The sequence below is a fragment of the Sebastes fasciatus genome, chromosome 1, assembly GCF_043250625.1.
Source record: "Sebastes fasciatus isolate fSebFas1 chromosome 1, fSebFas1.pri, whole genome shotgun sequence".
Lineage (NCBI taxonomy): Eukaryota > Metazoa > Chordata > Actinopteri > Perciformes > Sebastidae > Sebastes > Sebastes fasciatus.
In genome coordinates this window covers 22,838,191-22,850,569 of record NC_133795.1, presented here as the reverse complement: position 1 = coordinate 22,850,569, position 12,379 = coordinate 22,838,191, and the positions used below count along the sequence as shown (strand labels likewise).

Here is a 12,379-nt window from a genome sequence, read left to right as displayed (position 1 = left end):
GTGCATATTGTATATTATAAATTGTATATCATAAATAATAATTTGCACATATAAGAAAAGATAACAAATAGTCAATATGATTAAGTTAAATAGGTAAGTAATGAATTGGTATTGTGATTAAGTTATATAATAAGTAATGAATTGGTATTCTGGATTAATAACAAATTTATATTTTGATAAGGATAATTATATCAGTAATTAATTTATATTTCTGTATGACACAGATTAAAGGTAATAATTATAGTCAGAATAATAATAAATAATAATAATTATAGTTAGACAAATTTAGGAAAATGTAATTAGAGTATATGTATGGCTCAATAAGGAAACTGGTTAATAATTAATAATTGATTTATGGAGAAGGGGTGGGATTAAATAAGTTTATACTTCTTCTCATTTCGTTTCGAATGTAAATCAAGGAATCAAATGTTTGACAATTTATTTTCTTCTCTTTTCATTGTATTTTACATGTTTGAAATACATTTTGAAATGAAATGAAATGAAAAATGAATGAACAAGGAGTTGTGACCCATCCAATTCAGCGGGCTGGCAGTAGCTGTGGGGTCATTGACATTGTGCTGTTAAACGCTTTTGAATGTAATTTAATACATACAAATCTAATATTATTCTCAAGTGGGTTAGCATAGCTCACAGTTGTCTTCTGTAAATTAAGTCCACTTCTTCATTAAACTCAGTTTTACCTGTGCAATTATATTTTTCCCATATAATAATTGAATACAAGAACAGTTGTAAATGAGTGAATAAGAGTTATTATATGTAGTTATGGCTTGGAACAGCTGCACTGTGAGAGAGTCAAGCACATGAGTCACACGGTGGAATATTCTTGATTTGATGTTTGTTTTGCGTATTTATTAGTCGCTGTGCTTTAATCAGTTTTCTCTGAAATATGGTTTGTAGGCGGTAGTTATTATTTTTTTAATTATCATTCATTTCATTAAGTATTTTATATGTATTAATTTTGTTTCATTTATGTATTTATGTATTTTTGTTTATTCATTTATTATTGACTGACTGACTGAATGAATGAATGAATGAATGTGAAATGGCCTATCACGTTCATCAGAACGGTGCTTTTATTTTGAAGTCAGCTCTTACTGTAATAAAGATATACACATTCCACAAAACAACAAGTGGGCTGGCTTGACTTTGTTTTTCGAAGTGGAGGCTTGACTGAAGTTCAACTCCACGGAGAGAAGCCACCGAAAGGAAGAAACACTGGGAACACAGGTAACACTGGGATTACTGGAGTACTGGAATACTTCAACCTGCTGCTGATTCAACATAGCCTAGTATAATATATAAACAGGAGATTTAGAGGAGCTAGGCTACGACTCAAAGTGAAAAGTATAACTTTCAACCTTCGGACTGATCGACTGCTCTCTCTGTGTGCTGTGTTTTTATTTTCACTCAGGGACAAAATGGCTTCCAGATCAGAGGAGGATCTCTGTTGTCCTGTCTGCTATGAAATCTTTAAATATCCTGTCCTCCTGTCATGTAGCCACAGCTTCTGTAAAGACTGTCTGAAGAGCTGGTGGAGAGAGAAACAAACACAAGACTGTCCAGTTTGTAAGAGGAGATCTTCAAAGTTGAACCCTCCATGTAACCTGGCTTTAAAGAACCTGTGTGAGGCCTTCTTACAGGAGAGAGATCAGAGAGCTTCAGAGACTCTCTGCAGTCTGCACTCTGAGAAACTCAAACTCTTCTGTCTGGATCATCAGCAGCCAGTGTGTCTCGTCTGCAGAGATTCAAGGATACATACTGACCACAGATTCAGACCCATCGATGAAGCTGCTCAGGATCACAAACAGGAGCTCCAGAAATCCCTGAAGCCCATTCAGGAGAAACTGGAGCTCTTTAAACAAGTTAAAGGAAACTGTGATCAAACAGCAGAACACATGAAGGTCCAGGCCCGGAGCACAGAGAGGAAGATTAAGGAGCAGTTTAAGAAGCTACACCAGTTTCTAGAAGAGGAAGAGGAGGCCAGGATCTCTGCTCTGAGGGAGGAAGAGGAGCAGAAGAGCCAGATGATGAAGGAGAAGATGGAGGCTCTGAGCAGAGAGATAGCAGCTCTTTCAGACACATTCAGAGCCACAGAGGAGGAGCTGAGAGCTGAAGACGTCTCATTCCTGCACAACTACAAGGCTGCAGTGGAAAGAGTCCAGCAGCGCCCCCTGCTGGAGGATCCACAGCTGCTCTCAGGAGCTCTGATAGACGAGGCCAAACACCTGGGCAACCTGACCTTCAACATCTGGAACAAGATGAAGAACATGGTCTCCTACACTCCTCTGATTCTGGATCCAAACACTACTCATCCAAAACTCATCCTGTCTGAAGATCTGACCAGTGTGAGAAAAGGAAAGAAACAGAAGCTTCCTGATAATCCAGAGAGGTTTGATTATGACCTCTCTGTCCTTGGCTCAGAGGGATTTAACTCTGGGACTCACAGCTGGGACTTTGAGGTTATAAATTATGATTCCTGGTTCCTAGGTGTGATGAAGGAGTCTGTCCGGAGAAAGGGAGAAATACCGACTGGATTCTGGGGAATATATCTCCTCGATGGAAAGTACATAGCAGCCTCCCCACCACTCTCAGACACCGTTCTCTCAGTGAAGAAGAAGCTCCGGAGGATCAGAGTTCATCTGGACTTTGACAAAGGAAAACTGTCTTTCTATGATCTTGATACTAACACAAACATACACACCTTCACACACACATTCACTGAGAGGCTGTTTCCATACATTGACACTGTGAGTAAACTCCCAACTAAGATATTACCAATGAAGGTCTCTGTATCAACAGGCTTATGGCCTAGTTACTAAATGCATTAGCTAAGCATGCTATATAGCATTATATTCAGGTTGAGTAAGGCTACTCAGAAATGCCATCCTGCATGTCAGTGATACTATACATGTTCTACGAGTTTATATGAAACAGAAAAAATCCTCTATGCAATTTGAAAGTTTTTTGTCCGTACGTCCTCGGGTCTTTGACACAGGGCAAATATCTATATATGACTGAACAGAGGAGTGTCAGTGTTTCAGGAACATAAGAACCATGTTGAGGCACAATCTGAACATTAGTTCTGTCAAAACATTTACTGATAGTCTTAAATGAAAAAACAATACTTTAAATTATCTGATGTTTAATATTTGCTGCCAATATTGATATATATTGGCAAATATAATTGTGTAGATAAATACATAATATAAACAAACATTGAGTGATTATTTCTGATTTATTAATTACTTTTAAAGTCTTTTTTGGGGGAGGAATATGTCTCATTGTAAGTAATCATTATATAATCTTTTGTCAGCCAGTTGATGATTTTTAATATCATGCTTTTATTGTTTTTATTTTATTTTGCACTGTCTATCATTGTGTAAGCAGAGGCTCTACTTTCTTTCGAAATTATGATTTTGATGTAAACTGTACATTTCTGATTATGTTCTGATTGTTTTGAACCAATTTTAATTATTATTGTAAAATTAATAAACAATCAAATAAAAATGATTTCAGACTAAAATGTGTTCAAAGATTTTGAGTTTCAATTGTAATATTTTGAGAATACAAGAAAGGTTAATAATGTGTCGACACTGAAGTCATTATATTTAAAAAAAAAAAAAAAAAAGTTATACCATGTATTGAGAATAAAGCCATAACATAATGAAAATAGAGTCATAATATTATGAGGAAAAAGTCAGAATGTTTTGAGGGGAAAAAGTATTAATATTTTAGGAATTACATATTAGTAGATATTATTATTAATATTTAAATATGTATTTATTTAGAAGTCATATTTCTGTTGTTTACAGTTTGTTGCTTATATGCCTCCACAGAAAGTACAGAAGCTGAGAGCGGCTGTGGTAGTTGAGAATATTTTTAGGCCTGTTAGATCACACAAGTTATCTCAAAGTAAATAACATTTGCTCAAATTAAGTTTTATCTCAAACATTGTTTTCTGATGATCAGATTTAATTGTCTCATGTTGAGATAACAAGTGTCTGCGCTTCATGTTCAATATAAGAAAGGTTTCATACTTAAGTTTTTTCCTTTCAGCCACGACAGAATGAAACATCACAGAAGAGACCAAAATTGAAAGAGTAAGAAGACAGTAGGACAACAAAAATACTTTTACAAGGACTATTTCTTAAAAATATAGAATAGAAAAAAACACTAACAATACACAAAAATTATCTTACTCTTATAATAATAATAATAATAATAATAATAATAATGATAATAATATCTGTAAATATATATTTTGATTACTTTTCTAATAATACTCAGACAAAAAAATTGGTGTAATTAAGGCAGCAGATATCCTGACTTTAATCCCAAATATAAATATAAAGCTCTGAAAACACTGGATCCTACATTTCCCATGATGCAACTTGATAGTATCTTTCATTAAACCCTCCCTGCTTGGTAAACACCAACATCTTTCAAACGCCACACCTCCAGTTTGTAACGAAGACTTTCTGTTAGACATTTGTAGTCTCCAAACTCAAATTGAGATTACCTTGATGACATCATTATGACATCATCAGGGTTATTTTCTCCTCCAGAGCCACAAACGACATCATACGACTGTTTTCACAGGCTGAGTAGAACTAACCATAACCAGTAAACTGATCTTTGTGTGTACCATGAGGGGAGTGACACTTCAAGATAAAAGGAAGACGAGATGTGAATGTGGTCAGTAGATTATATTATTCTCTTTAAAAAAAGACTTCATTACAAGAATTGACTTCATTCATTCAGACAGTCAAAGTCTTTACATGTTCACTGTTTTTAAAAAAAATTTTAACCTGATTTTTGAGAACTCCAATAGTTTTAATTATTATAATGATAAAAGTGCTGAGGGAGGACGTCCTGTCTTTTGCTGGCCCAGGGTCGGGGCATTTTTCTTCAACAGTGGGTAACATAATGCAGTAAATGAAAGGCATAATGACGGAGGAAAAAGATGAGGCCGTTGGGAATATCAACATTTTTCCTCAGACTTATTATAAAATTACAAAGAAAACAATATTTGATTAAAATGACAATATATCAACTTATTATGCACTGAAAAATTAACAACCATGGCCTCCACCATTTCTAACAATGTCAACAAACACGTCACAACTGGTGAAATCTGACCTTTCAGAAACTTTCCACTTATGAGGTTGTGAATAAGAGGGGGCCGTCCATATGGACTCTTCTCGTGAACACGGTAAACACAACCCCATTTGAAGGCACCAATTGTCATCATGAGCATGTAAGCATGCTGATGTTAGCATTTAGCTCAAGGCACAGCTGTGTCGAAGTAGACCTTGGTTAGGGTGCAATACCGTGTTTGACCACACAGAAAGGCAGATATTTACTAGCCATTACAACCCAGAGGGGCGCTGTTTCAGCCAAATAAATCAGAGAACATAAGCAGTGACAACACAAGAAGAAGTGTTTGTTATGTGACAAAGAAAGCACCTGCCCTCTTTGCACGAGGGCACCTGTGTGGGCGTTGGTTCATTGTTGTTGGGTTGGTGAGGGAGGAGTCAGGTGGTGGGCAGGTTAGGCTCAGTCAGACAGGTCCAGAGCACTGAGCCCTGCCTCCCATGCAGGCGGTGTTATGATTTTGTCACACTGTGGAAAGCTTCTTTTTTTTGCCACCTCAACAAGCTGTTCAATGAAGGCGTGGTTCCATGAGTGTGTGCGGTATGTGTGTTCCTCATTCCACAGATGTGGACATGAAATGATGTGCGTCATATCACATTGCTGCACTGTATGCCTGGTGTGTTCACCATTAACAACCAGATCAAACAACACGGAGAGAAGTCACACAAAGGAGGAAATACTGGGATTACTGGAGTACTGCCTCTTCAATCTGCTGATTTCACATCATAAACAGGAGTTTTTAAGGAGCTACAACTCAAAGTGAAAGTAAAACTTTCAACTTTCTTGACTGACCGACGTGTCTGTTTTTTCTGCTGTTTTTAGCTTCACTTCAACAAATGTTTCTCAGTCAGAGGAGATCTCATCTGTAGTCTGTTGAGACATCTGGGATTACTGCCTCTTCAATCTGCTGCTGATTTCACATCATAAAGAGGAGTTTTAGAGGAGCTACGACTCAAAGTGAAAGTAAAACTTTATTGACCTACCTTGTCGGTTTTCTGTGTTTTTAGCTTCACTCAGAGACAAATGTTTTCTCAGTCAGAGGAGGATCTTACATGTCCTGTCTGTCAGGGCATCTTTACAGATCCTGTTGTCCTGTCATGCAGCCACAGCTTCTGTAAAGACTGTGTGCAGAGATGGTGGAGAGAGAAACTGATACACGAGTGTCCAATTTGTAAGGAAAGACATTTATTGAGTTATACACCTCGTAACCTGGCTTTAAAGAACCTGTGTGAGGCCTTCTTACAGGAGAGAGATCAGAGAGGTTCAGCAGAGACTCTTTGCAGTCTCCACTCTGAGAAACTCAGACTCTTCTGTCTGGACCATCAGCAGCCAGTGTGCCTCGTCTGCAAAGAATCAAGGATACATACTGACCACAGATTCAGACCCATCGATGAAGCTGCTCAGGATCACAAACAGGAGCTCCAGAAATCCCTGAAGCCCATTCAGGAGAAACTGGAGCTCTTTAAACAAGTTAAAGGAAACTGTGATCAAACAGCAGAACACATGAAGGTCCAGGCCAAACGCACAGAGAGGAAGATTAAGGAGCAGTTTAAGAAGCTTCACCAGTTTCTAGAAGAGGAAGAGGAGGCCAGGATCTCTGCTCTGAGGGAGGAAGAGGAGCAGAAGAGTCAGATGATGAAGGAGAAGATGGAGGCTCTGAGCAGAGAGATAGCAGCTCTTTCAGACACTGTCAGAGCCACAGAGGAGGAGCTGAGAGCTGAAGACATCTCATTCCTGCACAACTACAAGGCTGCAGTGGAAAGAGTCCAGCAGCGTCCCCTGCTGGAGGATCCACAGCTGCTCTCAGGATCTCTGATAGACATGGCCAAACACCTGGGCAACCTGACCTTTAACATCTGGAACAAGATGAAGGAGATGGTCTCCTACGCTCCTCTGATTCTGGATCCAAACACTGCTCATTCAGAACTCATCCTGTCCGAAGATCTGACGAGTGTGAGTTTTGGAGATAAACAGCAGCTTCCTGATAATCCAGAGAGGTTTGATCACGTCCTTGCTGTCCTTGGTTCAGAGGGATTTAACTCTGGAACTCATAGCTGGGATTTTGAGGTTAGAAATGATCATTACTGGTGCCTAGGTGTGATGGAGGAGTCTGTCCGGAGAAAGGGAATCGTACCGACTGGATTCTGGGAAATATATCTCCATGATGGAAAGTACAAAGCATCCTCCTCACCACTCTTAAAAAACATTCTCTCAGTGGAGAAGCAGCTTCGGAGGATCAGAGTTCATCTGGACTTTGACAAAGGAAAACTGTCTTTCTGTGATCTTTATACTAACACACACATACACACCTTCACACACACATTCACTGAGAGACTGTTTCCATATGTTGAAACTCAGAATAAACTCCCACTGAAGATATTACCAATGAAGGTCTCTGTATCAACAGGCTTATGGCCTAGTTACTAAATGCATTAGCTAAGCATGCTATAAAGCATTATTTTCAGGTTGAGTAAGGCTACTCATAAATGCCATCCTGCATGTCAGTGATACTATACATGTTCTACGAGTTTATATGAAACAGAAAAAATATTTAATGCAATTTGAAAGTTTTTTGTCCGTACGTCCTCGGGTCTTTGACACAGGGCAAATATCTATATGTGACTGAACAGAGGAGTGTCAGTGTTTCAGGAACATAAGAACCATGTTGAGGCACAATCTGAACATTAGTTCTGTCAAAACATTTACTGATAGTCTTAAATGAAAAAACAATACTTTAAATTATCTGATGTTGAATATTTGCTAACAATATTGATAAATATTGGCAGATATAATTGTGTACATAAATACATAATATAAACAAACATTGAGTTATTATTTCTGATTTATTAATTACTTTTAAAGTCTTTTTTGGGGGAGGAATATGTCTCATTGTAAGTAATCATTATATAATCTTTTGTCAGCCAGTTGATGATTTTTAATATCATGCTTTTATGGTTTTTATTTCATTCTGCACTGTCTATCATTGTGTAAGCAGAGGCTCTACTTTCTTTCAAAATTGTGATATTGATGTAAATTGTACATTTCTGATTATGTTCTGATCGCTTTGAACCAATTTTAATTATTATTGTAAAATTAATAAACAATCAAATTAAAATGATTTCAGACTCAAATGTGTTCAGAGATTTTGAGTATCAATCGTAATAATTTGAGAACAAAAAAAAAGGTAATAATGTGTCGACACTAAAGTCATTATATTTAAAAAAAAAAATAATACAGTAATACTATTCAGAGAAAAAAGTTTCAATGTATTGAGACTAAAGCCATAACATTATGAAAATAGAGTCATAATATTATGAGGAAAAAGTCAGAATGTTTTGAGGGGAAAAAGTATTAATATTTTAGGAATTACATATTAGTAGATATTATTATTAATATTTAAATATATATTTATTTAGAAGACATATTTCTGTTGTTTACAGTTTGTTGCTTATATGCCACCACAGAAAAGTACAGAAGCTGAGAGCGGCTGTGGTTGTTGAGAATATCTTTAGGCCTGTTAGATCACACAAGTTATCTCAAAGTAAATAACATTTGCTCAAATTAAGTTTGATCTCAAACATTGTTTTCTGATGATCAGATTTAATTGTCTCATGTTGAGATAACAAGTGTCTGCGCTTCATGTTCAATATAAGAAAGGTTTCATACTTAAGTTTTTTCCTTTCAGCCACGAAAGAATGAAACATCACAGAAGAGACCAAAATTGAAAGAGTAAGAAGACAGTAGGACAACAAAAATATTTTTACAAGGACTATTTCTTAAAAATATAGAATAGAAAAAAACACTAACAATACACAAAAATGATCTTAATCTTATAATTATAATAATTATAATAATAATAATAATAATATAATATCTGTAAATATACATTCTGATTAATTTCCTAATAATACTCAGACAAAGAAATTGGTGTAATTAAGGCAGCAGATGTCCTGACTTTTATTCCCTAATATAAATATAAATAATAATAATAATAATAGCTTGGATTTATATAGCGCCTTTCATGAAACCCAAGGACGCTTAACAAAGACATAAATAAACACAACAAATGTAACAGTAGCTAGAGGCCATAGGCCTTGGTGAAGAGGTGGGTTTTGAGGAGTCTTTTGAAGGTGTCCAGAGATGGTGCGTTGCGGAGCTCTATGGGGAGAGAGTTCCAAAGTGTGGGGGCTGTCACACTGAAGGCTCTGTCCCCAAAAGTTCGCATTCTTGTGTGAGGGATGGAGAGCTGACCCGTGCCTGAGGATCTAAGGTTCCGGGGCTGTGTGTAAGGGTGGAGGAGGTTAGATAAATACTGAGGAGCCAGGGCATTGAGGGATTTGTAGGTGAGGAGGAGGATCTTGTAGGTGATGCGGGACTTGACCGGGAGCCAGTGGAGGTGGATGAGGGTGGGGGTGATGTGCTGCCAGGGCTTGGTGCGGGTGAGAACCCTGGCAGCCGAGTTTTGCACATACTGGAGCCTGTCCAGGGCTTTGCTGGGAACCCCGGACAGAACTCCATTGCAATAGTCCAAACGGGAGGTGACGAAAGCGTGGATGAGGGTTTCTGCCACAGAGTCAGAGAGTGATTGCCGGAGACGTGAGATGTTTTTGAGGTGGAAGAAGGCGGATTTGGTGATGGACCTGATATGAGATTGGAATGATAGTGTTGGGTCCAGGATGACACCCAGGTTGCGGACTTCCGAGGATGGGGAGAAGGAACAGCCGTCAACGTCCAGGTGGAGATCTCCAACCTTCCGGAGCAGGGCCTTGGGAGCCACAACCATGAGCTCGGTTTTGTTGCTGTTGAGTTTTAGGAAGTTTGATGACATCCAGATTTTTATTGCATGTAGGCAGTTTACAAGTGACTGTGGGGGTAGCTGGGTGGATGGTTTGGTGCTGAGATATAGTTGTGTGTCGTCAGCATATGAATGAAAGCTGAGACCGTGGTGGCGGATGATCTGACCAAGGGGGAGCATGTAGATGGTGAAGAGGAGGGGTCCCAGCACAGAGCCTTGAGGTACGCCATGGTTGACTGGGGCCGGGGTGGAACTGGAGTCTCTGATGGTGACAAACTGTTTTCTGTTTGTGAGGTAGGACTGAAACCAGGAGAGAGCTGAACCGGTGAGGCCAAGTTAGTCAGATAGGCGGGTGAGGAGGATGGTGTGGGAGACTGTGTCGAAGGCAGCTGAGAGGTCCAGGAGGACGAGGATGCTGATGTGACCAGAATCTGCAGCGATGAGGAGGTCATTTGTGATTTTGATGAGGGTGGTCTCTGTGCTGTGGTGTGGTCTGAAGCCAGATTGAAACGTTTCGTAGAGCTCATGGTTGGCCATATGTTGATGGAGTTGGGCGGCCACTGCTCTTTCCAGAATTTTGCTCAGGAAAGGGAGGTTGGAGATCGGTCGGTAGTTGTTGCTGTCATCCCGGTCCAGACCTGGCTTTTTGAGGATGGGAGTGACTGATGCCATCTTGAGGCTGTCGGGTACAAGACCAGATGCCAAGGAGGAGTTGATGATGTTCACCATAATGGGGCACAGGGCAGGTAGGCACGCCTTGACCAAGGCTGTGGGCATGGGGTCCAGAGAACAGGTGGAGGCTTTGGCCTTAGTGACCAACTTTGCGACCTGAGGAGCACATACAGGGGAGAAGAAGGAGAGGGAGCACTGAGGCAGGCGAACATCCAAGGGAGCCACGCCCAGTGGCTGAGGTGTGTGTGGAGGGAGGTGGGCAGGCACCAGGAGCTGCTGATGGATGGACTCGACTTTGTCCTGGAAAAAGTCCAGGAACTTAGTGCAGAGGTCGGGGGCACCTGAGGGGAGGGGGGGGTCGAGGGGGCGAAGGAGCCGGTTGATGGTGGAGAACAGCAGTCTGGGGTGGTTTTGTTGGTTGGTAATGAGGGTGGAGTAGTACTGTGTTTTGGCCTGGGAGAGAGCTACTTTGTAGGCCCTCACATGCTCTTTATAAGCCTCAAGGTGGACAGTGAGGCCAGATCTTTTGTAGCGCCTCTCCAGTTGACGGCCGGTGGACTTCTGGGTGCGGAGTTCAGTGGTGAACCAGGTGCCGGGACGGGTATAGGAGACAGTCCGGGTTTTGAGGGGGGCAAGGGAGTCAAGGCTGCCGGATAAAGTGGCGTTGTAGTGGGCAACCAGCCCATCAGCAGAGCTGTCGTGTGGATCTGAGGCCAGATGGGTCGCTATCAGGTCGTTCAGAGCTGGTGTACTCACTGTCTTGATGTTCCTGTACTGGATGGTACGTTTTGTGCGCTGCCTGGGCAGGGTGACAGGAACAGTGCAGAGAACAGCGAGATGGTCTGAAACCGCGAGGTCCAGGCACTGCAGATGGGAGGGAGTTGTGCCAGTGGAGCACACCAGATCCAGCGTGTGGCCTTTAGTGTGGGTAGGGACTTTTAACGTGCTGTGTGAAGTTGAAACAGTCCAACAGTGACAGGAATTCAGTGGCAAACGAGCAGCTGGTGGAGTCCACATGAATATTAAAGTCACCAAGCAGGAGTGTAGATGGAGACATGGAGCAGACAGAGGTGAGAAGCTCAGACAGCTCAGACATGAAGGTGGTGGAGGCTTTAGGGGGGCGGTAGATGAGGACAACCTGGAGCTGTGTAGACCCAACCAGGGAGAAAATGACACACTCAAACGAGGTGACATTGGGTACTGGGAGGTCTTTGACCAGGATGTCAGCTCGATGTATAACAGCCAGCCCGCCGCCACGACCCATGGAGCAAGGCTTTTGTATGTAGACATATCCAGGGGGAGTGGCTTGATTAAGTGCCATGAAATCCTGCTGATTTTGCCAAGTCTCAGTTAGGCAGAGAAAGTCAATTTTCCTGTCAGTGATAATATCATGGATGAGTAGAGCTTTATTGTTGATTGAGCGAGCATTCTGCAGCATAAATGTTGCACTGTTGTTAGTGAATGCTGGGGCAGGCGGTGTGGAGGGAACGACACTGTCAACACAGACCAGGGACCTCAGATTGTTCAGGGTGCACACGTGTGGTTTGTTGTGATGACGTCGTAGCTGCGTGTTGGAGCGCCTGTCAGACAGTACTGAGGGAATATATCATGATCAGCGTAAACAAACTTGCACCGGGAGGCTCTATGGACATAACGGGGGCGACGTAGGAGTCCGAGGGATTTAATGTCAGCGATGCAGTTTAGAATGAAGTGACAGAAGAGGTCCAGGAGTTGCGT

At 40.8% G+C, this 12,379-nt stretch overlaps 2 protein-coding genes across 2 annotated transcripts; both read left to right on the top strand.

Annotated features, from left to right (window-relative positions):
• Positions 1-1,171: 1,171 nt before the first annotated feature.
• LOC141769305 (nuclear factor 7, ovary-like) lies at positions 1,172-3,523 on the top strand. Its single transcript, XM_074638242.1, has 2 exons — positions 1,172-1,248; positions 1,433-3,523. Exon 2 carries the CDS (start codon positions 1,440-1,442, stop codon positions 2,838-2,840), a length of 1,401 nt encoding a protein of 466 aa, XP_074494343.1. The 5' UTR covers positions 1,172-1,248; positions 1,433-1,439; the 3' UTR covers positions 2,841-3,523.
• A 716-nt stretch (positions 3,524-4,239) lies between these two features.
• On the top strand, positions 4,240-8,284 carry LOC141769187 (zinc-binding protein A33-like). Its single transcript, XM_074638010.1, has one exon. It carries the CDS (start codon positions 6,199-6,201, stop codon positions 7,600-7,602), a length of 1,404 nt encoding a protein of 467 aa, XP_074494111.1. The 5' UTR covers positions 4,240-6,198; the 3' UTR covers positions 7,603-8,284.
• Positions 8,285-12,379: the final 4,095 nt, after the last annotated feature.

Excerpts from the sequence above, each read along its gene's own strand:
- LOC141769305 (XM_074638242.1), top strand. The coding sequence starts at position 1,440 with ATGGCTTCCAGATCAGAGGAGGATCTCTGTTGTCCTGTCTGCTATGAA.
- LOC141769187 (XM_074638010.1), top strand. The coding sequence starts at position 6,199 with ATGTTTTCTCAGTCAGAGGAGGATCTTACATGTCCTGTCTGTCAGGGC.